The following is a 26,700-nucleotide window of genomic DNA, read 5'->3' as shown; positions in this document are numbered from 1 at the left end:
CCCTGCTTTGTGCTTTTCATAACTTATTTAAACAATCCAGGCACAATCCATTTTCATAAGACTGTTTTCCTATACCCCTTCTCATCTATGCCTATTTCTCTATATCCAGCTATTTCTTTGCTCTTTTGTACTATTTTTTCCTTAGGCCTCCAAATTTTGGAACAGAAAACTCACAGTAGAATATAATTTTTCAGAAAATTCAAGAATTCTGAGTGGCAGACTAAGAAGGATTATAACATCTGTTTTGCAGGTCAAGAAACAGGTCAAGAAACAGAAGAAAAAGGACACCAAGAGGCTATTCTCAAAGTCAAAGATCAAGTATGTACTATGTAGACCAGAAGCCAGGTTCTGATATTTTATAAGTTAACTGGAGCCTTCTCCAACAGTCATCTCTTAACATTTCCCAGCCAATTATATACTTATTCCTTTATTCAGAAAATAGGTATGGTTGTCACTAGAGAGATTTCCTAAAAAACATATTGACTGTGAATCTATCCCCAACCATCTACCTATCCATTAACCTTCCCAGCATATTTTAAGTGATTCCTAGGCCCTGCACTAGGCACTGTAAAAGTGTCAGACTAAGAAGGATTATAGTGACAATCCTTACTATACTGATAAACATAGGCCCCATGGCAAGTAAGAAGTTGGTGAGGGGAGAAACAATTATAAAGGAATGAGGAGAAGCGTGGGGTGTCACAGGAATACATGAGCCTCAATCCTTTGCAGGAGAGGTTAGGGATCAGAAAGTCCGTAGTGCCCTGAATTGGACCAAAGGAGATACCAGCATTCATTTTATAGATATTTATGTAATCTGTTATATGTCAGGTGTTGTATTAGAGAGAAATTGTTGAATACTATAAATACTGTGGTTTCTCTTGGAACTTGAAGTCTAAATAGATCAGATATACCTATACTCTTGAGTCCCAGCAGTGCTATTATATCCCTCATTTGGCTCACACACGTATTTTTACTGTTTCTTATGAGCTGGAGCCCAAGAGTGGAAGAGAAACAATGAAATGGACATCAAACTGGGAGGTCCATAGTTCCCTGAAGGAGACTTTCATGATTTTTAGTAATCTTGTAAGATAGAAAGCAGTCTGGCTGTCAAACAGAAACTCAAGAGAGAATTCCTGGGCTTAGTAGAAGCACAGTTATTTCCCACTAGAATATTTAGTGAAGGCCAGGTGTGATGGTGCACGCTGTAATCCCAGCTACTCTGAAAGTAGAAGCAGGATTGTTAGTCTGAGGCTGGTGTGGGTAATTAGGAAGACACTGTCTCAAGGTAAGAGGGCTGGAGATGTAGCTCGGAACTGGTAGAATACTTTCCTAGTATGTGCAAGATCTTGGGTTCAATCCCCAGTACCCAAAGAGGGGTGGGGGGAGCTAAGTGAAGGCTTTGTGGAAGGTGTGGTATCCTCTTTTCTCTTGAAAATATGGGTAAATCTGGCAACATTGACTTATAGCGTCCATTAAAGCATGGCCACTATTGTTAAGGCTGAAAAGTAGCTTCCTCTATGGACACATGTACACTCGCTCCCCCTTTACATCTCACATCTGGCTTTCCTCACTCATGTGACTTGCTCCCTTTGTGACTTGCTCCCTCCTGTATCTATTTGTCTTCTCTCTCTCTCTCTCTCTCTCTCTCTCTCTCTCTCTCTCCCCCACACCCCCACCCCTATCAAATTTGGGACCTCATGCTTACAAGGCAGGTGACAACACTGAGCTAAACCCCTGGCCCTTCCTGTTACCATTTGCATTTGCAACTTATGGCTAAAATGTAGGTTCTTGCAAGGTTTGACATCAGAATGTCAAATATATATCAGAATATATATAAGAATATATATATAATTTTTTTTAACTCAACATACTCTTTCTCTTTTTTGGTACCAGGGATTGAACTGAGGACCTTGAGAGGCAGGCGGAGGCACCACTGAGCTAAATCCTTGGCCCTTAACTCAAGCAAATTCTTTCACGTCAGAATCATTGAATGATGATGCTGAGCATAATTATGATTAGGGGTAATCACTCCATTGAGGAATTATTTTTGTGTCTGGCTCTCTGAAGAGAATAGTAATTTGAAGGAAAGCCTGACTCAGACCCTAGAGTTAGAACCATGTTCTCACCCCAGCTTCTGTACACGTATAAGCATGTACACATACGCACAGCAGATAGGAAATAGAAAGTTATTTCTTTTGTGCTTTTATTCTCTAGGTGGTAGGGAAGTGGGACACTTAGGATATTTGAATCTCTTCTCTCAGCCTTTCCTCCCGTGCCAGCTCCTTCTTTTCAGTTTATAGATATAGCCGAGCCTGTCTCGTCCTGTTAATAATTGTCATAACTGAAAACAATCAATATAAGGTAGCCATGAAGCAGCCACTATTCTAAGTCCTTTCACAAGCATTTTCTCATTTTTGATCATCAAAACAGCCCCATGAAATGGGTGCACTTACGGTCCACATTTCACAGAGGAAGACACTGATACCTAGAAAAATTAAGTTAACAGGCGCAAGGCTACACAAACCCATGCAGTGTGATTGCACTGCCTGTCTCTGCAGTGAGAGTCTGCCAGGGCGGGGACTAAGGTGGAGGTGAGTGCCAACACTACGTTTGCCCCACTCTGAGACAGCAAGACCCCGCTTAAATATTGCCTAGGCACCCCACTCACCTCCCCCAGTCCTGGTCCTGCTGTCTGCCCCTCTCTTGACCTTGCCTCCCCTCCCACTTGTTTCTCCCCTCCCTTTCACAGTCAAACTTGTAGAAAAACTCGCTTACATTCACTTTTTGCACTTCACCTTCCATACAGTTGAAATCAGACTCTACCTCTATGCTTCCCCAGAAACTGGCCTCCTGTTTCCTCATGGCCGGTTTAAGGGCCTCACCTCAGCTGCCTTTTCTGCTGCCCAGGTCCTCTTTCCTCTAGCTTTCTCTTCCCTTGGTTTATCTAACAGCCCCTGCCCATCCTCCAACCCCAAGTTGTCTTCTTTAGAATTCCTTTCAGAGTCCTGCAGAGGCTGCTTCTCCCTCCTCCTTTATCCCTATCTCAAATGCTCATACTTCGTACTTCCAATAGGTTAGTTGTTCCTCTTTTACTTTGCCTTCTGTTTCTCCCTTTCCCTTTTGTTTTCTTTTTTCTTTCATTCTTCAGTTTTTCACATGGACTCTCCTCGGCTGATCCCCTGCCTGCAGTTACAATTGACAGTCACTTCCTTCTATGCTCTTTTTCGGGTCAATCCTCTTTTTTCAGTAACACAGCTTGGGTCATGGCTCTACCTGGCCCAGAAGTTGTCCATGGTTTTCCGTCACCTACAGGATGAAGCCTGATACCAAATGCCCTGGAGCAGCTTCCATCCTTCCTGTCCAGCCTTGCTGTCTAAGACTGCAGACACACATCATTCCTCATCCCCGGTGGTTGGCTGTTTTTCACGTCTCACCACAAGCTCTCACTGCTGACGTTCTTTCTGTTTGGAACGTTTATCCTTCTCTATTAGCAAACTCAATTACTTCCTTAAATCTTATTTATCCACTTCAAACCTTAGTATTTACACATCATCTTCCCTAAATGTGGGCCTTCCTTTTCTCTGAACTCTGTTAAAACCAAGAATACTTCTTTTGAGCACTTGATAGGTGCTAGGCACTGCCTTCCTCACTTGATCTTCACTTAAGATAGGATTGTTACCCCCATTTTACAAGTGAGAAAACTGAGGCTCAGTGAAGGTAGAATAACTTGCTTAGTCGCACAACAAGGAAAGATAGAGCTTGGATTCAAACCAGGTCTGAGCCTAAAGAGAATGCTTTTCCTACTAATCCACTGTGGTAGGATTTATTTGAGTTGTAAACACCAGGGCCTTATCACCCTCTTCATCTAAATGGCCGGCTCATTTCTGAAGCAGGGCAGTGGGCCTTGGGGCCTCTCAGACAGGATGTGTACAGGGAGTAGTGGCCCTGACGAGCTGTGAGCTGTGTTGAGGTGAGTGCTCTGCTACACTTTCTTGTTCTTCTGACTCCTCACTGTTCTTGCTTGCCCCCAGGGAGATGGCCTCCTCAGGAGTCTACAAGCTGGATAATGGGAAGCCTTACCTGAACAACTGCTTTCCAGCCAAAAATCTGCTTCAAATGCCGGAAGGAGGTCAGGTGACTTACCAGACTTTCCTTTTGTTCACACCCGCTCCTGGTTTACATGGTACTCATATCCCTGTCTTCCTCTCCAGCCCTATCACTGTTGTTGCCTCCTACACCACACAGTCCTGTCCCTCCCATCTATCTTGCAGCAGCCTCAGTGAGCCTTCTGCAGTGCATGTTCAACTGTGCCCTTCTACTTACTGGCTTCTCATTGCTGCCTCCTTTTGCTGCATTCTGTCATTCAGTTTAACCTGCCCTTATTTTGTGCTTCAGCCTCATTGTCATGTGCTGTTCCACAATACTGTGTTTTTTTCACATAGCTTTTGATTTGCCCCAGATGTTCCAGTATTCATCTCAGTTAGCCAGACTCTCCCATCCACGAAGCCCCATTCTTTTCCTACTTCTTCCAGCAAGCCATCTGACTACCCCTGTCCTCATTCTTTCTTTCTGCCTGTGTCTCTTATTTGATGAGTAGTCATATTCTGCCCAGCTACTAAATGAAATGCCTTACACCTAACTCTGTTGAGTAGTTTCTAAAATGCTTTTCTAGTCTCCGGAGCAGGGACTCCTCCAGAGCAGAGCCTTATAAATGGAACACTGTCTGGAAATGTGGATTGGATTGTTGATCTGAATGGGTACAGCGAAAGAGAAATATACCTTGTTTACTCCAGGTGTTGTGGCATGTTGGTCGCTCTATATCTTAGTCCCCCTTAACCTGCACAGGATATGTTCCAAGACCCCTAGTGCATTCCTGAAACTGTATATAGTCCAACCCTATCTAAATTGAATTTCCCTATACATACATACCTATGATACATTTTAACATACAAATACAGATTAATAATTTAGATATTAGAATAATTATGACAATGCAATGCAATAAAAGTTATTTAAAGCTTATGAATTCTTTACTTCTGAAATTTTCTGTTGAGTATTTTCATACCATAGTTAATCGCCAGTAACTAAAACTATAGAAAGCAAAACCTCAGATAAGGTGAGACAACTGTACATAAAACGTTGGAAGAACCTTTTTCTCCAGTCTCTTCTCCCCACCTCTATAGAATAATTTTATTTTTCACATAAGGATTTTCCCTAGCCACCTATTTGGTTAAAATTCTCCAGTGGAGCTATCAGTAAGTCTCCCTCCCCCTCCCCAGAAAAATACAGAAGGCAGTATAGCTATATGTATCCATATATGTTAGTATACATGTAAATATGTACACTGAGAAAGACAGCTCAGTAGTGAAGAACATACTTGTTGCTTTCATCTTAGTTTCTAAATATCATTCTTCAGTGAAAGAAGCAAGGGCTTCTCAGATAAATAGATGTTTAGACACTGGGGCAGGAAAAAATACAAGTTGAGCCTGTAATATCTTGTAATGCCAACAAGTAAAGAAGTACTAAAAATATAATGGGAGCAGGTTGAAAGAAAACAGGAGTAAAATATTGGGGTTCCTTATGGCCAAAGCTGGGGCAGTCTGAGCAATGAAATAAATAATTGTAGAATAAGATTATAAATCATAGAATAAATAAATATTTATGAATCCTTACTGATTAATAAACTGGGAGCTAGAACAGCTCTGCCTTACCACAGAATCCAATTAATAAGTATAGAAGGGAAAAAGGATGTAAAAACCACTATTCAAATAGCACAGAAAGTTCTGGAGGGTAGAACCATGTGTAGATGTTATATTAGTCTTGACTTTTCAAAGAAATAGGACTAGTAAGAGAGAGAGAGATAGATAGATAGATATAGACAGACAGACAGACAGACAGACAGAAAAACTTTCCCCCCAGCAGTTGCTGTCTGTGATTGAAGAAATTCTGTGAAAGAGCCGATGCTGTAGTTTTGAGACAAGTTTTCTTTTCCCCCCACAAAACCTTAGTTTTTGCTCCTTAAAGTCTTTCAACAAATGAATTGAGTAAGGGTCGCTCATGTTATCATAGATAGTGTCTTATTTCACATCAACTGATTCTAGATATTAGAAATCTACAAAATACTATTACTGCAACATATAGACTAGTGTTTGACTGAATAATAGCCTAGCAAGGTTGATACATAACCATCACAGATGCTAGAATAAGTGGGTGAAAGTTTGATGAGAAAAAAGATATTTGAGTAGTCTTAAACTGTATTAATTACAAAGAGAAAAATAATAACTTCTCAGTAGAGAAGCCAGAAACACACCATTTCAACTGAGTGATCAAAAGTAACATTGCCAGAAATAAGGCATAATGACCTCATGAACTGCCTGGAATGTTGCATTGGGAAAGGCACAGCTTCCCTTCTGTGGTAGCTTTGCCAATTGCAAAGCCTTAATCTGATCATGACGAAGCATCAAACAAGTTCAAGTCAAAGCACATTTTACAAGTGCTCTTTATAAGCATTGAAACTACACAAAAAAAGGAAGGTCTGAGGAGCTGTGACAACTAATTACAATGTAAGGTCTTAGGTTGTTGTTGCCTGGAACAGAAGGTCATTAGTGAGGAAAATGACAAAATTCAAAGAAGGGCTGAGATTAGTAGCTCATATTGTACAAAGATTAATTGCTTGGTTTCAATAATTGTGTTATATAAGATGTGAACTTTAAGGAAGATGGGCGAAGGCGGTGTGGGAACTCTTATTTTTTTTTTTTGCAACATCTCTGAAAGTCTAAAATTATCTTAAAATGAAAATTATGAAGAAAAAAAAACAAGAAAACCTTCTTCCAGGTTTCTCTTCTTCCTACACCTATGCCATCACTACCCTTGTCTGGGTTTCAGGACCTATCAAGGTTTGACTCTGCTGACCTCTCTAGCCTTACCTCTCTCTTGTGTTTTCTCCTGACACTCTGGCCCTTCCCTCCTGGCCATGTTGGGGGTTTTTGCACCAACTCAGTCTGGAGTCTCCATGAATCAGAGATATGAACATAAGATAAAGAAGACCCAAATGCTGTGCCTTTTGATGTACCTAGACTGTGAGGCCCAGGGTAGGAGTGGAAAATGGTTCACATAGGACACAAGACAAGAACTACATCCAAGAAGCAGAATGGGCAGCAGTGGTCAGCTGAACAGAGAAGGCCCCCAAGGCAGAGATAGGGGCTGCTCCAGAAGAGAGCCAGTGGGTAGAGGCACCAGGCTGGTTCCTGCAACTGTATTGTCCTTGTGTGTGATCCTAACCTTTCCTATCTCTGGTTATTTCTTATGCTCACCCTTCTGCTCAGGCTGCTTAGTTTTCAATCTCTACCCAGTGAAGTCCTTTCAATTTACTGTTTCCAGTTCGTGCTGTAGGCTGGTAGCTCCCTTCTCTGGGCTTCCACAGCACCCACTATATTATTGCACTTTTTTGGGTCAAAGCTTCTGTCCTGTTCATTCCCATAGTTCTAGCTCCCAGCACAAAGTAAATGCTTAGAAAAGATATGAATAAGTGATTGTGTGGGCAGGGCTGTGGCTCAGGTCATTAAACCACTCAGCAACAGGCACAATGTGGTAAATTCTGCAGATCTTGGGCATACTGAGATGAAGGAATCAAAGTCCTTACTTTATAGAGCTTCCACTCTAAAGGGGAAAACAGACAACAAATAAAATAATTGCTGACCACAGTGAATATCAGTAAATAAACTGCTAATATAAGAGAAAACAGATTCCAGAATGTCAGTATCATTTTTGTTAGGCAAAATGAAATTCGTAAACTTTTACTCGTAAACTTCAGATTCTCTTTGTTTATATAAATGTTCTCTTTCTACACTAAATATGTATACTAGGGTTTTTGTTGTTGTTGTTTTGAGACAGGGGCTTGCTATGTAGTTCAGGCTGGCCTTGAGCTTACTATGTATACCAGGCTGGCCTCAAACTCACAGCAATCCTCCTGCCTCTGCCTCCTGAGTGCTGGGATTACAGGGTGCGCCACCAGGTCCAGTTGTGTTTATTATTTTTTAAAATGTCAACTGTCCTATCATTTTCTTATTCTGAGTTCCTCACACAACCTTTGCCCTAGACAGTAATCCTGGTGGTCTGGGGAGACCGAGCCTATTTAGGTTATGCTTTGGCTTTTCTCAAGAGATGACCCATGAGGGGATAACTGATAACTAGCTGGCACTGAAAATGTGATCAGCTCTACTGAGGAGAATCATGCAAGACTTTGCAGAGTGGGAATTACTTGATCCCAAGATCTTGAAGAACAATAGTTTGGAGATAAACATGGGAAGGAAGCAATTGGGAAAGTCATTCAACTTATTTTAGTCTGAGCTTTTCCATCTGTAAATTGGAGTCGGTAACATGCCGTTCATTGGGCTTAGGGCTAATTAAATGATATAAATTTGTACACACACACAACAGCAACAGCACATACTTGGTAATCAGGAGTTATTTTTACTTTTAGAGATAAATATTCTGTAATTGCTCATGTTATAGCTTTGGAGATTACCCCTTCTCATTGGTCTGATCTTCCCAACAGGGAGGGGGCATTGGCTAGTGGCTCGGAAAGGTAACCTCAAGAAGAAGTCCCAAGGTGTGGTTGCAGTACCCTCCGCGGGTCAAGAAAGCCAGAAGAAGGTTTGTTTTGAGGTTGGAAAGAAGAAACTGTCACATCAGAAAATCCAAGCAGACATTCCTGGACACATCCTGGACCGTGCTTTTCTGGTGAGAGAAAATGCATCCTGGAGTGACTGGCAGCATCAACTGGTGGAGGGAGTGAATGACAAGAATTTTCCTTTTTTTCTACTGTTTTTGCTCCAGCTGAGGCAAGGAGCGACCTGCTAACCCCCTCCAAATTGTAAGAATGATGTTGGTTAGCAAATTGAGCACAGTCTGGATGATGAGAGGACCCAAAACTTTCTGTACGTGTAAAGCCTTCTTTATGTCCACTTTGTGATCAATACAGTATTATTCATTCCTATTACATTGCTGCTGTTGGATGGGTGGGAAAATTGAGGCCCCAGGAGATAGTGTTCCTTGGCTGAAATCCCACCTTCAGTAAATAGCTATGCCAGGATGAGATCTCCAGTCTACTGACTCTAATGCCTGAACCTTTATATTACATGAAATAAAAACTCTTGCTTGAACTGGAGAAGCAAAAGAGTAGTTTGAGGGGAAAGAGTCAATTGAGAATCTAATTCCAGTGACTAATAGGATGGAGAAATTCCTTCTCTGCTCTGAGGTGATGTTTCTAGGACTAGGTGGGATTGAGAAGGTCCTGTTCTCCTACAGCATCTGTTGGTTGGCTTTAGAGTCTGGCTGAAAGCCAGAGGAGCTGTCCAAATATCACTCAGGTCAGGGAGCGGGCTTTATGAAGAGAGCTGGGGTGACTGCTGGAAACCAGCCAGATAATTTCACATCTGCTCTGTGTAATGGCTGAGTGGCTTTGCAAAGAAAGACACATTTTGTAAATCAATATTAATGGGCAGTCCAGTTCTTACAGCTGCTTGAGAAGAACTCTCTGGCAACCTACTTTGTTGTCAGTTTCAGCTTATGGTTCCCAAGGGATGGGTATCAGCATAGCTCTGAGGTTGAAATAGAACTTTGTTGGTTCCCTCTGACTCAGAAGGGTAGTATAAGCTGTTTGCAAAACCTATGATATTTGTTTCATTATTATATCCACTTATCACTGAGAGCAAGAGCTGAAACAACACTGAGAAAGGGCAGAAACACTTTCCACAGTGGTCTTTTTCCCCTTCTTTCCAAATACAATTGGCTCTGCATAAACATGTGTCCTGAATCCACAAATTCAAGTAACCACAGGTTGAAAATATAAAATTAAAAGGTTGTACTAAACATGTTCAGACTCTTTTTCTTATCATTATTCCCTAAACAATAAAATATAACAACTGTTTACATATTATTTACATTGTCTTATGCATTATGAGTAATCTAGAGACAATTTAAAGTGTACAGGAAGATGAGCATAGGTTTTATACAAGTACTGTTTTTGGACGGCATGGTGTCCAGAGACTCCAGGCTCTTTCTGTCGCACCCAAAGAATTGTCTGGATGTCTGGTGAACAGTTAAACATAACTTTTTTAAAAAACATAACTTTTATTTAATGTAAAAGAAAACAAAAGGGAAAAATTGAAGGAAAAGGGAAGAGCAAGAAGAGATATGTCCTATAAGCAGAACGTGTCACTGCAGAAATGAGCAGAGCAGAACAACATGATTACAATGGCAGCAAAGTTAGTAGCCTCTGTCTTTTTATATCCTCCTAGATTTGGTCCGTTCGAAGTTGCTCTGCCCACACATCCTGGCCACAATTGACAGGTCGCATCCGTTTCAGATCAGGTTTTATAGGTACATCCTGTTCCCGGCCTCCTTTCCGGATCTTCCTGACAGGTTATATCCTGTCTTTTATCCAGCCTGCTTTTATCCTAATCTACATCAATACCGTGCCATTTTATCTAAGGGACTTGAATATCTGAATATTTTGGCATCTGAAATGGATCCTAGAATCAATATCCAGCAGATACTGATATTCCCATGTTTAATCCCTAAAGCTTATTACCCATACTGACACCTTAGGTGACAGAAACAGCAAGCGTGTTTTTCAGAGTAATGGAATATCCACTCTGCCTTTTGCATAGTTCCACTTGAATATTTCGCTGGTATTTCATATTGTACCTGTACCAATCTTCCAACTACACATCATTTTCCCAGGTTTTATTATACTGTTTTAACTTTTACCTAGCTAGTCACCAAGCCAGTAAGTTGGGATTATTCTTCATATCTACCTCTTCCTCACCCTGGTGCTTTTATTAGATAGTTGTCAAATTTGTCTTCTCATCTCTATTACCATCCTTTACTTGGCTATATCATTTCTTACTGGACTAATCCAGTAACTTCCTAACTAGTTTAAGCCAATTAGCATGTTTTTGTTTGACACACAAAAAAGCGGGAAGAGGTGTTGTTAAAGATAGATTGATACACTGGTCTCACAACATCTTCCAAGATTCAGGTTTCTTCCATTATTCTGTCCTGCCATCCTCAACATGTCAGTGAGTCTTCTTAGCCTGATTGATTTCATGATCTCAAGATGGTGGTAGCAATGTTGGTCATCACATATAGAGGATAACATCAGAAGGTAGAGAAAGGATTGTCATAGTCTCATGTCTATTTTTAGAATAAAGACAAAGCTTTCTTCAACTGATCACCCAGGCCTACCTTTAAAAATCAATATATATCTCATTGGCTAGACCTATATTACATGTCCAAAAATCATTGGCCAATTATGAGATCTCTACTTTTGGCTTAGACAGGTCAAGACTTAACTCTTGGAGCTGGATCTTAAGAATGTGTCTATGTGGAAAAATGTGAACAATGCCAGTAATTTAATGTGGAAAAAAAATAGAGAAATGGTTTTTGAGAAGGTAATTGATATCTGGTATGTTGGTCTTTCCTGTCTTATCCTATGTGTATCAGACTTTGCAATTTTTATAAAACTACTATCATTCCCTGCCAAAAGAATTTCTGACAGCTTTCTGTTGATTGTAGGATAAAATCCATATTTCTGGGCTGGGGATTTAGCTCAGTGGTTCTGCCACCTGCCTTGCAAGGGCAAGAACCCAAGTTCAATCCCTGGTACCAAAAAAAAAAAATCCGCATTCCTTACATAGCCAACATGGACCCACATATGTAAGGACTGCCTTTCTGACTTTATCTTGTTTTTTATCCTCTCAAAAGCACCTTGCTTCTTCCTGCCTTAGGTAACTTTCCTAGCCCCTGCCACCTACTTTCATGGGACTAATTCCTATTTAGTTGTTAGATCTCTGAAAAACTATTTCCTCAAGTAAACATTTCTTTATTTCCAGACCGAGTTTAGGACCCCTTGTTGTTGTCTCCCATAGCATCTTGAATTTCTCTGTTAAAATTTTTACTACATTTATAAATACTTACTTGCTACTTGGCATCCCATGAGATTATAAGCTCTATGAAAGCTGGAATGTTTTGCTCTTTCTCCATTCCCAGAAGAAATGTGATTCCATTAAACATTAATAGAAGCTCCAAAACTGTGATTTGCTTCTAATTTTTAATTATGTAGGCTGACACATGGCATGCAAAAGAGCCTAGAGTTTAGTGGTTACAGGTTTGGATTCACATCATAGATCTGCCAGTTATTAGCTGCAGGACCTTAGGCAAGGCACAATTACCTCTCCCCCTTTTCTCATTAAAACAAAAAAGAGAGACAGTCCTTATTTACAAAGCTTTAGATAGGATTTAGAAGAAATTTTGTTAATATGTTTATCATAGCACATGGCCCATGGTAGTGATTAGTAATCATTTCATGAATGAATAGATGAACTAGCAAGCAAATTATGACAAATTATGCAATTGCTCAACAAAATAACACTGAACAAAAATAATGTAATTAATTACATTTTGTTGGAGCATTGAGAGCTGACTCTGTGCCCTCTGTCCAGCTAAAGCACCACTGTGTGAGGAAACCATCAGACCTATGCACCATCAATGTGAGCGGCCTGAAGTTCTCCAAGGTGAGGTCAGCAGCAAAGATGTGATTGGGGTACTAGACTTGAGGAGGCATCTGGCTGTTGTGATGTTTGTTTGCTGTACCTGCAGAGTTCTTGGGGACGGAAAATATCAAGAAGGAAAGAGGGGAAGGTCAGAAAAGGAGTCTTGGGTGGAAACAATATTCAGACACAAAGGTTTATTATAAATTTGGTATTGTCATTGTCCAATTGGGTATGAATTAAAGGAACTCAGCATATGACTCTGGTTTTAGTATGCCATAGAATTTTGGTGGGATATAATTCCTTGTATAACACTGAGTTCCTATCATAAGCGTCTACAACCTGATTGGGGTGTAACATTAGAGAAATTCTTGTGATCAGGAGGCATGTACAGGAAGGTACACTGTGTCATCGTTTGTAGTAACGAAATAGCTAAATGTGCATCAACTGGGAAGGGATAATTTGTAATATTATCAAACAATGGAATACTATCCAGGAAATTCAATGGATAGACTAGAGCTACATATGTTGATGCAAGTAAATTTCAAAAGCATAATGTTGAGTGAAAGGACATATTACAAAATGATATCCCCCGTATGATTGCAAATAATGTAAAGTTGCAAAATATATAAATAGCACTATTTATAGTTGATGGGTACACATATGTGTATATGCTTATAAATAATACAAGTTCAGAACAGGAGTGAGAGTGATGATCACTAGTTAAACATTTGTTATGGGGTTGGGGAGGGAGACTTGGAGGTGGATGGTGAAATTTCAAGCAAAGCCAGAAAAATGTTCATATTTATTACAAACTTAATAATAGTTACATAGACCTTTACAGTCTCATTTACTGTGCTTTTCTGTACATGTAACATATTCCATGGTAGGAAAAAAGCAGAAAAGCCCTCAACACATGGCTGCTCTTATGTTAAGGATGCCTCTTATCCCTTTAGCTCTTTGTTCCTTGTGGCAGCAGCTCTGGAGTTTCAGCAAGGCTTGCAGGCAGGGGACTAATCTTGTGGTTTTTTTGTTTTTTATTTTCTGAAATGCTTTCCTATAGGCAAAGGAGAAGGACTTCAAGCACTTTCATTCTGTGATTTATATCAATGCCTCAGAAAATCTGCTGCCTCTAGGTGAGCTTTTCTACTTGAAAACTCTTCTGCCTCCTGGCCAGCACAGTCAGTCACTTGTGTTAAGATTTGTCTGTTCACCCATCCATGATTGGCCACTCATACGTCTTATGCAGCGTAACAGGCTAGGTGCTGGAGAGTACTCAGACCTGCAGTTCCGGGGTGGTTCTGTCTCCTTAGTACATTTCTCTGGGAGCTCTTGCTTCTCTCTGTAAATAGGTATAATTTCCTTCTTCCTCCACTTGCAGGCTCCCTTGCAGATGCAGATGAGATAGATCCTGAAGTGTGTAAACACTCCTAGAGTATCAGGAGGCCTTCTTAATTTTTCAGCAAATGCGCAGTGACCCCTGCTGTTGTTTTGACTGTATGACAACATGGTCTTTACAAAAGTGTGTGTCCAGTTCCTGTTTTGGTGAGCTTATGGTTTGGTGGGAGAGACAGACTCAGACAGAGTAGGCAACAATAGAAGGAATCAAGAAAAGCTACCCAAGCATATAAGCAGGACTTCAACATGAGCCAAAGAGTCGGGAGGAACTTCTGAGAAGAGGAACACCTAAGCCAACACCAAAAAAACGAACAGGGCTGGGCATGGTGGCATGTATCTGTAATTCTAGCATTCAGGAAGCTGAGGCACGCTAGCCTGGACTACATAGTGAAGCCCTGTCTCACATATACAAAGAAAAGAATAGAAATAACTTAGGAAGTAGAAGGTAACAAGGCATTTCCAGGCAACTGAACAGATGTAGAACAGCAGTGCCTGGCTAGGGAGAAGGAAAAGTCTTGGTATGTTTACAAGGGATGTATGTGGGGGAGAATTCTGACTAACAAAGGTGGCAGGGACCCAATCCTCAAGGGCCTTACGGGATTTGTATGTAACCTGACAGTCAAAAGATAGCCATGGAAGGCTTTTAAATAGAGTAGTAGCTGTCGGGAGGGTTGATTATAAGAGAAGATGGAAACCAGGCTACCTGGGGTTTTGTTTCAATTTTCTGGGGAGAGGAAATGAGGCCTGAGCAGGGCTGTGGCAAAGAGTGAAGGGGATTAAAAGAGATTCATATCATAGAGTGGGGAGCAGAGAGAAAGGTAGAGGGAGAGGGGGAAGGGAGAGCTAATAACAGAAAATATTTTAAATGGGCTTTGTGAGACTGTTGGGAAAGGGAAGAATCAAGGGAAAATGCACTAAAATAGCACACTCAAGAGGAGGCAAGTCAAACAGGAAATTGGATGAGTTTTGTTGAATTGAGTTTGATGAGTATTTTGGCAGAAGCATCTGATGATATGCCTGTCCTGCGGTCTTTCAGTATTGATGTACAAAGACCAGTAGGTGTAGGAAAAGATACTCGGCCTCATTGATCATTAGAGGAGCTCCAGGATACTATTTTGTGCCCACCAAGCATTGGTGAAAATGAAAAGGAGTGATGACATCCAGCACTGGTATGGAAATGGACACTCTTGTGCTCAACTGGTGGAAATATGATAAATTGGTATATGACATGTGGGAAGTAATTTTGGCAGTGTCCTTTAAAACATAAAGTAGTCGTTGCTTTAATCTAGTAGTTCTGCTTCTAGGAATCTATTCTGTAGAAACAGTCTTATGCAAGGAAGATCATTGGAAACATCCTGGAATGCCTACTATGCAGACTTTTATTAGACTCTGTTGAGCATTCTGACTCACGAGCCTACTATAACCGTGCTGACTACCTGTTTCATTTAGAAGGCTTGAAGTAATTCCACACAGGGTTCCAGTAATATTGCATCCCTTTAGGGGAGTCCTCACAGCTATCTATATAGCAGTCCACACAGCCATCCATGAACCATTCCCTTGAGCCCCTCCCCATGTGTCAACTCAGACACAAGAAAACAGTTCTCCTAATTGGGTGGCTTCAGGAGCCTCCCTGGCTTATAAACCTCATTGCCCACAGGAGCCAGTAGCCTTCGTTAAACTCAATAGGCATAGCACCTAGAGTTCCCATGAAAGTTGTATTTGATTAAAGGAGTGACTGCATGCCAGGAAACACTTTAGGTGTTTATAATTTATTTATTGTTTTTTCCTGTCTAGATACAACTAACTGATCTAGTTCATTTTTTATTACAATCAGTATTGTTTAGTAATATGGTTTCCATAGGACTTGTTTCTGGTTGCCGGGGAAATGGGTCTAGAAAGGTAACCCAAAGTCCAGTTCTCATGCAGAGGGGGAAAAAGTTCGATTGCCTTTTATCCACATAGCCTATGAGCTATCACTAGTAAAATGGATAGAGTATATCTATACCTTAGAGCATAGCTAAGATATTAGACCCATGTGTTTTAACATGGAATAATCTTTGTGCCATAAAAAAGTCACAATACAATGTGTATAGGTGGTACTGGGGTTTGAACTGAGGGCCCTCAAACTGACCTGTATCCCAGCCCTTTCCTTTTTTTTTTTTTTCTTTTTTTAGGAAGTGTCTAGCTAAATTGCCCTATGTAGGCTCAAACATATGATCCTCTTGCCTTAGCCTCCAGAGTGCTATGATTACAGGAATACACCACCATGGCTGTCTGATTCCATTTTGTAAAAAAGGAGAGTGTGTATTTCAATATACACATGGGAAAAAATGTATGGAATGTTATATGTTAAATGTCTCATAGTTATCTTTGGGTGTTGGGATTAATATCTGACTGTTTTTGGTGAGCATGTTTAGCTTCTGTAATAAAAAAATAATATAGATGGGCTGCGTGTATAGCTCAGTGGTAGAGCACTTGTGTAGCATGCTTAAGGCCTTGGTATAATCTCTGGATCTCTAGCATAAAGTTGGGAGAAGAGGGAAAGGTAGAGGGAGAGGGTGAATGGAGACCTAATAACGTAGAAAATATTTTAAATAGGCTTTGTAGATGAGCCGATTTAGATTTAATCCTTGGTTCTTCCACCTACCAGCAGTTCCATTTCTAGAAAGTCACTAAGCCTGGCCGAGCCTCCATTTCCTCTGGTACAGAGGTGGGAATTTCTGTTTTTGAGCACTCTTAGAAATGTAGGTGTCATGTAAGTAAAGCACCATCCCACATTGCCTGGCCTGACCCTGTAGGGACCCAGCGAATGGTCATTATTAATATCTTAAATCCTTTATGAGCTGCTGATTATTTCTTTCTCTTTCCCGTGTAGAGATATTCCATACATTTCCAGCCTTAAAGGAACTGGAGCTTGCATTCAGTGGCATCAAGACAGTCTACATGAAGTATGGAGACTTTAAGTCATTGGAAGTAAGTTGGAAGTAGGGAGTCTTGGGTGCCTGTCTGTTCACCTGGAAGAGATGAGTTTGGAGTTTTCTACTGAGTATAACTTTTGAGAAAGGACTCTCTAAGCCTTTACAGCCAGGCTATTGCTTCACAGTTGGCCCTTGGGAGAGTAGTGGCTGTTGGTGGTGGTGATGTGATGGTGGGAGTGGAGGTGACAATGGTAACTGTAGTGGTGGTGGGTGATGATGTTGACAGTGATTGTAGTAGCAGATTGATAATACCTATGGCCATGGTATGTAGTCCTGGGCAGTAAATGCCAGGGGCCATTCACGTTCAAGGGAGCCTATGCAGAAAGGTGAGTTTAGGCGGAGTATCAGAGGAGGAAGGGCTTGAGGGGAGATCTGGATCAGTAGGGGTGGGGAGCTATGGAGAGTAAGCTCTAGGTGTGGTAGACTGAACCAACTGAACTAGAGACATTACGAATTGATGCCAAAGACCCGGCTTGGTCTGAGTGAGCTGGATCAGTCCCAGGGCTGGGGTAGAGCAGACCATAGGCCTCGTCCATAGCCCCAGAGATGGGGATGAAACAAAATAGGCCTTCCATGTATTCTACAGCAGATTCTAACACGTTTACATCCGCAACTGTTCTCCAAACCTTAGACTTTAAAATACAGAAAAATTTGTTTGCATTCTTGTTTTTCTTCTTAATTTTTACACAGTCTTATATTTGTCTATGCATATCCTCATACTTCCTCCTAATTATCTCTTCAACTTTTGTGAAGATTTAACAGCCACTTTTGACAAAGGAATAAAGCTTGTGTTGCTACCTGGGTGTCACTGAACATGTGGAGAGTAGAAAACAACGGGTAGAGCCAGGAGTGGGGCTGGGCACCTGGCCAGACTCACTCATCCACTAAATAATGGACTTTCCCCCACATGTTGGCCTTACAGTAAAGCAGTAAAGCATTTCCAGTTCCAACTTTAGCGAAGTGTCTGTGTCATGATGGGTTGACCTCAAAGAGTTGGTAACTTAAATGATTTAATCTGCAGATATCAAGGGTCAGCCATTCTTCACACAGGCTTCACGAAACTTAGTCTTTTCAAAAAGAGGAACCTTGAATTTTTCAAGGGAGTTGATGGCCTATATATGCCAGCTTCAAAAAGTTTTAACCTCTTGAATTGGCCATCTTCCTAAAATAGATATTTACCTTTGTATTCTGTTTATTTGTTCGTTTGCTCATTTGAGACAGGGTCTTGTTTTGTAGTTCAGGCTGGCTCTAAACTCACTATATAGTCTAGGCTTGCCTCAAACTTGTGGTGACCCTCCTGCCTCAGCCTCCTGAGTGCTGGGTTTACAGGCATGCATCATCATGCCCAGCTTATCTTTGTATTCTAAAACATGCTATATTGAATATAATGGTAACTTGTCACCATGATTTTGAGTCACACTGAAGAAAACAGTAATTTACTGTGATTTGGGACAGGCATGGTCTTCAGACTTGTCCCAGAAGCAAAGCTCTTCAGAGTCTGATAAAATTGAGATAAAGTAAATTTACAACAACTGAGGAGGTTTGGCACTGTGTTTAAAAAATATTTTGTGTAAATTTTAACCTAGACAGTAGCAAATGGTCCTAGATGTTTTATTCACAGGGATCTGTTTCCCTGAACTTCAGGCCTGAGAGCCTCTTAAGAACTTCCATTTTTTTGTTTGTTCTTTTATTTTTTTCAGATTAGCCATTGAAATTGCTGTGCATTATGCCAACTATCTGTCTCTCCCCGCTACCTTTCCAAACCCCTATTTGAAGTGCCGTTGTCTGTAGAGAGGGGACATGGCCACAGGCTGTGACCCCACAGCTGACTAGCTTAGATCTAAGAGTTGATCATGGTTAATTTTTTGGATATCCTACTTTATATTTGATAGCATCTGATGAAGATTATTTATCCAGGAACTTTAGCCTTACCCAAGGGAATTTATTTACAAAAGAGAACAGAACGAAATTAGGGTGCAGAATATAAATGAGAAAAGGACATCTCTAGAGCAGTCATTTATCTTCATCTCTCCTATGATTTGCAAGGGCTCCCTAAGAAAATGGATAAACCTGTCAAATATCCTGAATTTGTAGCTCACAGTAATGAATACTTTGATGTGTAATAAAACCTGATGTGACTCAGCAGATACAGTGGCCAGGTTAGAAATCTTCTGTCCTTATTTGTCAGAAAGGCTGTCCCAGAGGGAAAAGTCCAGAGTAGAAATCTTCAGGAATCAATGTAGAAAAACTTAACTCTGCATGATTTCTTTCTCTACATAAAATTAGCTGGAATGCTGCCCTGGTAGTAAGAAGACCTTGTTTCTAGTCTTAGTTCTGCCAGTTCTTTGCCATGCCTCCTGGGACAAATAACTTGCCCACTCTGGGATTTAACTGTTCTCTTCTAAATACTGAACCAGCTCCAAAATTCTGTGGTCTGTGACTCTAAAATTATTCCTGTCTTTGAACTGCCCTTAATTACATGGAAAGCAAATTTGCATCCAACTTGAAATAGCCAAAGCAGCTAGAACAGGGGTCTATAAGCTTCTTCTGTAGGAGGCCAGATAGTAAATATTTTAAACTTTGTTGTCCATATAGTCATAACTAATCATAACTCTTATAACTATAGCTCTGCTGTTGTAGAAGTAGCCGTCCATAATATAAAGACAAAATTAGCATAGCTCTCTTTCACTGAAACTTTATTTTATGATGCTCAAATTTGAGTTTCACATAATTTCCATATGTAACACACATTTTTCCTAATTTTTTGAATGCAAAAACTGTTCATAGCTTATGGGCCATAAAATCAGGCATCAGGCTAGATTTGGCTCACAGACCTTGGTTTGCCACCCTCTAAGCTTGAGCACCGATGAAGCAGCTGATGGCTGGAATGGAGAGTGAACATGGTAGAGTAGCGGAAGATGAGCTTACAAAGGTGGCAGAAGAGAGCTCATGGAGAACCTTGGAAACCTGCTAAGGAGCTTGAATTTTGTGCATAACATGGATCCATTGAGGGTTTTAAGCTAAGAAGTGATGTGACTAGGACTATATTTTAGAAAAGTCATTCTGGCCACTCTGTGAAGAAGGAATTGGAGGGAAAAAGATATATGAGAGTTATTAAGGAAGTAGATAAAGTCTACACATCTTGTTGACTGTTTACATACAAGCACTTTTGCTTGTACATATGCAAGCCAGCCTTCCAGGTCTTCCCCACTTCTTTGCTCCAGCCAAGTCGGATTGCCCTTTGTGTGAACCCTCAAACCCTCACTTTCCTAGTGCCAACATGAACTTGGTACTCCTTTGGTGCTTGGCACTTTGCATGGCCTGGCCAGTTTTATCAAGTTTCTTATACCATGGGCTTCAGTCATACCCAGAATATTCGCAGCTCTTGCAACAAGAGCTCCCTTAACAATTTGGTGAATACCTACTAGTCTCTGAGGACAGCTCAGATGTCACCTGTTCTGTGAAGCCTGTCCTGGCCCCCTGACCATTCCTTCCTTCATGTCTTATCGGTCTGTGTCCAGACATCTATCTCAGCAGCATTGCTACTTAACAGATATGTATGTATCTAGATTTCCCCAAAAGCCTAGGAGCTTCCAGAGGGCAGGGACTAGAACAAAGTAAGGCTTCAGTATAGGGTTAGTGACGATGATAAGAACCAATATTAGTTAAGCATTTACTATGTACCAGATTACAGGCCAATGGCTTTTCCACATAGGAATCACTTTTTTCCATTTTTTAGATAAGAAAACCCAGGTTGAGTAATTTGCCCAAATCACACAGATAGCCATGACGCAGATAGCCAACTGAGGCCTTTAGAGCCCATCAGTTAATTACTAATGCAGAGTCAGACCAAACCCAGTCCTTCTCTGACAGGAACTTGAATTGTGTATGTGCCTGAGTGACTGTGTGACACAGACGAAGTCCCCCAAAGACCTCCTCGCTCCCACTCCAGCTGGATAAGACACTGAAACTAACCCCACTCAATAGGCTTGTGTTGGAGGTGGGTGCAGGGGAAGCACATAAGAAATAGGAGTGGAAATAGGGAAGGAAGCCAGTTGTATAGAAGAGCTAAAAGGAGGGACTAGAGAGGCTTAGGAGAACAAGGGCAGAGATGGTACAGATTCATTTTATCCAATTGCCTTTGTCTTTACAGAAAGAAGCTCAGTTCTCTGGCTGATCTCTTGACCCTAGCCTATTTTTATGAGTCTGGGTGGCCAGTTGATGGTGGTTAATGAGGGAGTGGCTATTTTGGGTCATTATCCTTATAAGCCAATTTATTTCTGCTCATTTTTTGTGTACCTACTTTGTGCCAGCTCCTGTGCTAGCTTACAATGATATGGTGTTACAGTGGTATGGTCCTTGACCTCAAAAGGTTTATGATCTAGTGTATGCCAAACATTTTACAAACCCCATCCACATACCAGTATCCCTATATTTCATTCATGTATTCAGCTATATCACATAGCTGGCAGAATTTGATAAGTACCCTGAGAGCAGTTTAGGTAAACCATTCAAAGGCAAGGGAGCAAGGGAGTCCATCTGGCTGGAGAATTGAGAAAGGTTTTTATAAGACCACATCTTTCCTATAATTGCAGCTGCTTGGGAAACTGAAGCCAGGAGATCACAAGTTCAAGGTCATCCTGGGCAATTTAGTGAAACCTATCTCAAAAAAATAAAAAGCACAAGGGATGTAGCTTACTGTCAAGACCTTGGATTCAATCCCCAGTATGGGGACTAGGGAGCTTTGAGTTGGCCTTTGGGAAGTGGGATTCGGATGTGTGGAGGAACATTCCTGTTTGAGTGTAAAGCCCAGCAGGAAATGACAAGTGGGATGAGGTGAGGAGTGGGGAGGAGTCAGTTTGGCCAGCATCACAGGATAATCAGATTTGCTGTGCCGGCTAAGGCTGGAAAATAGGTTGGGAACTGACTCTACTAGGCCTTGAGTGTTAATCCAGAGAGGGTTTTATCCTGTGGGTAATGGAGCTTTCTAGAAAGTTAGGGGGAAGTGTAGCTAGCCCCTACCTCATGGAGAAACATCCCAGTCACACAGGGTGTTTGCAGTGCCAAAGCGAGCACGTGGTCACACAGAGTACTTCTGTCCCCCCATCTTTTTTCTTCCCATGGTAGTTCTTGGACCTTTCCTTCAACAGCCTGACTGCAGAGGCCATCTCTGACCTGGGGATTCTGCCACACCTCCGCGTCCTGCTCCTCACGGGCAATGGGCTCACATCCCTACCACCCAACTTGGCTGTCACAGAACAGTAAGTTCTAAATCCTCAAGTCTGTCCTATGTGTCCCCTCGGGGCCCTTTGTTTGGGTGTAAGTATCCAAAGACACGATTCAGAGCAGCTTTGGGTGCATCACCAGTCAGGCCATGAGTGCTCAAAGCAGGGGAGGCTGCCCAGGGAAGTTTGCTGGAAAGGCCCAAGATAGGTTCCCCCACTTTCCTATGTGTTGTTAGGAGAGGACCCGGTATTTGGCAAGTTGCTTTCCCTGCCTCAGATTGGTCATTTGTAAACTGTAGCTATTACTCTTGCCAGATGATTCCTCTGCATGATCCCTCTGCTCCAGCTCTGTTTACTGGTCTTTAAATAAGTTTTCCGCATTCCTCCTCTTCACCTTTGTAGAGGCCATTCCTTCTGGCCAGAATGTATTGGTCCTTCTCTTAATAACACAGATGCAGTGCTTACCTTGTGCCAGATGCTACCTCAGTGCTTCACATATGTTAATAACTCATGTGGTCTTCACAAAAGCTCCATGAAGTAGATGTCTTAGTGTCCTATTATTATCTCCAGTTTTAAACATGAGGAAATTAAAGCACAGACGATTGCATAATTTTCTCAAAGTAACAAAGCTAGTCAGTGGCAGAGCCAGGCCTTGAATGAAGTCCAGAGACCGCACTCCTGACCATCATCTTCTCTGGAAGGTACACATTCCAGGACCCATCTCAGCTTCTCTTTCCTGCTTTTCCCACCAGAAGCTTCTTCAACTTCTTTAGCCCAGCCCCTTCCTTTCTTATCTAAACATCAGATAAATTTAGTATTTCCCCACTTAGCATATTCTGTTATTATGCCTCATAAACGTGTATCTTTATAGTAGGTAGATGGATGGGCGGTGTATATCGCTCCCCAGAGTAGGTTATGAGCTCCTTCAAAGCAGAGAGCTGTGATCTGCACCTCCTACTGGTAGGTGAAGATTGAGTGCTTTGCACACAGTACATAGTCAGTGAATTTTGGCTAACTTAGAGATGTTGATGGTGAAAGTCATGGTGATGATGTGCATTGCCACGATGGAAGATATGATAGAGATGATAGTAAAGATGGTGGCTCATTAGTTGCTTTTGTTTTTTTAGGTACTGGTGACTGAACCCAGGGGCCTTTTCACTAAGCTACATGGACAGCCATTTTACATAACGAGATAGACTCTCGATAAGTTGTGCTAGTGGGACTTGGATTTGCAGTCCTCCTGCCTCAGCTTCCCAGATTGTTGTGATTATAGGCATATGCCATCCACTTGTTCTCTCATACACATGCAGACATCTTTGTTTTCTTTTGTGTTTGTGTTGGCCTCATTCTTAGGTAGGCTTTCTCCAGGATAAGACACATATAAGTCAGAATTTAAATCAGAAATACAAAAGATACTCAAGGTACAGTATTGCAAGTGAATGGGATTCATTTATTCTTAGTGGAGGGAAATAATAATTGGTATTTTATTAAAGAAATTTTCTAATACATATAAAAGTAGAGTTAATAATAAAATGAACTCCCATGTACCTATCACCCAGTGATTATCACCTGAGAGTCACAAAGCCATGGCCAATCCTGTTGCATCTATGCCCTCATCATACCCCACTCTAGATTATTCTTAAGAAAAATCTCAGATGGATCAAGCCATAAGTGAATCAGTAGATTCACATAATTTCATCTGTAAATATTTCACTGCATGCCTTGGAAAGGTAAAGGCTCTTTTAAAAATCCCATTCTGGCCGGGCATGGTGACACACAACTATAATCCCAGCACTCAGGAGGCTGAGGCAGGAGGATCACTGTGAGTTCGAGACCAGCCTGGGCTACATAGTGAGTTCCAGGTCAGTCTCAACTACATAGTGAGACCCTTTCTCAAAAAACCAAAAACAAATAAATAAATAAAAATAAAAATCCCGAAGGTGGTGAAGGGATGGCAGGGACAAGGGGAAAAAATGAGAACCAAGACCTGTGATGTAAATATACAAGATCCCAACAATGAATGTAACTGTACTGTATCCCTAAAATGTACCAATAAACTCAATTAAAGCTGAAAAAAAAAAATCCCATTCCACTTACAGTATCACCTAGAGTAAACAGAGGGGATTGGTTATATAAGTGTTAGAAGGGCCAGAAGAGCAAATGGAGAATGGAAGAAGAACAAAAAGAAGGGCTACCCAGAGATCAGAAGCTGCTGGCGCTGCTGGACTGGAGCCCAAGTCTGAACCTGCTGTTGCGCTTTCGGAGAGATTATCATTACAACTGATCCGCTAAAGATGTGCAGCTTTAACCTCTACCACCATCATCACCAGTCGGTGCTACCAATCCTGCTGTTGCCAGGATTGTCAGAAGCCAGGCAAGAGAGTTGCTTCTCCTCCTGAGCTGTCTGCCAGTCTCTCACCTGTCCTTTCTACTGCCAGTATGTAACTGGAAGCCAGTTGGAAAGTCAGTGTGGAAGGTATAGTTAAGCCCCCTATCACGCGTAGCAGAGCAGAAGAGGAAGGAGCAAAGGCTGAGAGCACTACACAGATGACAGCCACCATCCAATCCTGGGATCCCCAACATCTCTCCTCTTCTCAGTATTTAATGTCTATACAACAGTAGCAACCACAACACGCTTCCTGCCTAGCATGAGAGAACTCCTCTTTCGCTTTCCTCTAAAAATGGGTGAGACCGTTCTCTTAGTTACTATATCCATCTTGGGATAATATCATCTTCTCTTTTAAATAAATTCATGCATGTTATATAATCTAAAAACTAAGTTGTAGTGCTAGGGATGTCACACAGGGATAATGTTTACCCAGAATGTACAAGGGCCTGGGTTCAATCCCCAGCATTGAAAAAAAAAAAAAAAACCCAAAGTTGTAAAGTCACTTGCCACTAGCAATTTATATGCACAATGGACATTCTCATACACACACACACACACACACATAAATAAGGAAGAAAATGCACACGAAGATATTTAGTTGCTAAAACTATCTTCTCTTACTTAATGAGGAAGCAATAGTGGACATTTACAAATCCTTCCTCTATCACTTATTTAGCGTGCCTTTGCCTTCATACAGTACCTCAGCTGGTTGAGGTTCTTTAACTGGTGTGGTATCCTAAACCTTCACTCTTGAAGGGTCTGAGTTTTCAAAAGCCCTGTGTTTATGTGGGTTATTAAGTTTTCTAGAAACTTTTACTCAAGGACATGGAACTTCTAAGAACACCAGATAGTAATTCCTTGGGTTCCAAAGATATTCTTGGTTGTCCTCAGGGTATAACGGTCATCATATTTACTTGTGGTAATCAGTATTGATTACCCTGCACATAAAGTAAACCCCTCTTTGCCTACCCATTGGTTCAGTGAAATTAGAAACCCAAATGGCCAATAGCAATCTCAATTTTTAGTGCAGTAAAACTATTCTTGTAGCCCCTGGGCACTCTTCCTTTGGAAACTAAGACCTCTAAATCAGAAGAACTCAAAGTTGCAGAAATGAGAAGCCAAAAATTTGTAAGTGGATTAGTAGATATCATTATAAGAGGTGCTACTTCCATTTCAATTTATTAATTTCTAGGCCCTTATGGTTATGAAAAAAACAGCATCAGTGTTGTTTTTTCTGGTTTATGTGGTGCCACATGCTGTTATGTCAGGGCCCCAACTATACATACCTGAGATCATAAATGAAGCATCACAGGGTATTTTACTAGAGGATTCTGGAAAAGTGGTGAGATGGGAAGCACCAAGAATCTATCTCCTCACCTAAACAACATGGAGATCTTGGACAGCAAACTGTAGATAATTGCAGTGAATTTCACTTCTTAGCCCAGTAGCAGCTACCTTCCCCACTCCCCACCCCATGGAGCAGCTTACAAGAGCTAGGGTGGGTAGAAAAGTCCTTGTTCTCCAAATGTTCTGATTGCTACTTCTAATCTAGAGATTCACACAGAGGTGGGAAACCACTGTTTCATGCAAACACCCCATACAACCTTCCAGATGAAGACACTACCAGAGAATTTAAAGGATGGACACTTTTCCTTTATACCCATTAAATTGTCTTTTATTTTTCTTAGTGTGGAGGCCATACATGAGAGTCTAGGACATTCAAAAGCAACCATATACATGAGTGAAATTAAAATGTCACCAGAAAAGGCACAGGTTTAGCAAAGCCCTGAGAAGACCTTAGTCTTCAGAATGATTCCTCACATGGAGACAGCCTACAATATCAAAAATGAAAGCCAGGTGTAGTGGCACATGCCTATAATCCTAACACTCTGGGAGGCTGAGGAAGGAGCATCACAAGTTCAAGCCTAGCCTAGGAAACTTAGCAAGACCCTGTACAAATTAAAAAGAGCTAGGGATGTAGCTCAGTACAAATGCCCTGAGTATAATCCCCAATATTGAAAAACATAGTGAGCCATGGTGAGAGGGGATAATCTGACTTCCTTAGTTAGCTTATTAATAGATACTAATATCCACTCTTCAACAAAAATAAAACACAAAGCATAGAAGAAAATAAGAAAGTATAGACCTATCAAAGG

The 26,700-nt window shown here is 41.2% G+C and overlaps 1 protein-coding gene across 5 annotated transcripts in view; it reads left to right on the top strand.

Annotated features, from left to right (window-relative positions):
* Xrra1 (X-ray radiation resistance associated 1) overlaps positions 1–26,700 on the top strand; it is a 68,140-nt gene that overhangs the window by 2,091 nt on the left and 39,349 nt on the right. For all 5 annotated transcript variants that reach the window (XM_010603289.2, XM_010603288.2, XM_019204395.2 and 2 more), the window contains exons 2-8: positions 251–318; positions 4,032–4,129; positions 8,558–8,742; positions 12,507–12,578; positions 13,618–13,690; positions 16,828–16,925; positions 22,058–22,191. In XM_010603289.2, coding sequence (XP_010601591.1) covers positions 4,036–4,129; positions 8,558–8,742; positions 12,507–12,578; positions 13,618–13,690; positions 16,828–16,925; positions 22,058–22,191 — 656 coding nt within the window. In that variant the 5' untranslated portion in view covers positions 251–318; positions 4,032–4,035. The remainder of the gene's footprint in view (positions 1–250; positions 319–4,031; positions 4,130–8,557; positions 8,743–12,506; positions 12,579–13,617; positions 13,691–16,827; positions 16,926–22,057; positions 22,192–26,700) is intronic.

Source organism: Fukomys damarensis, unplaced genomic scaffold, assembly GCF_012274545.1.
Source record: "Fukomys damarensis isolate Sample0158 unplaced genomic scaffold, DMR_v1.0_HiC HiC_scaffold_16, whole genome shotgun sequence".
NCBI classification, from domain to species: domain Eukaryota; kingdom Metazoa; phylum Chordata; class Mammalia; order Rodentia; family Bathyergidae; genus Fukomys; species Fukomys damarensis.
The sequence above is the reverse complement of the archived record's forward strand: the minus strand, read 5'-3'. Positions and strand labels throughout refer to the sequence as shown.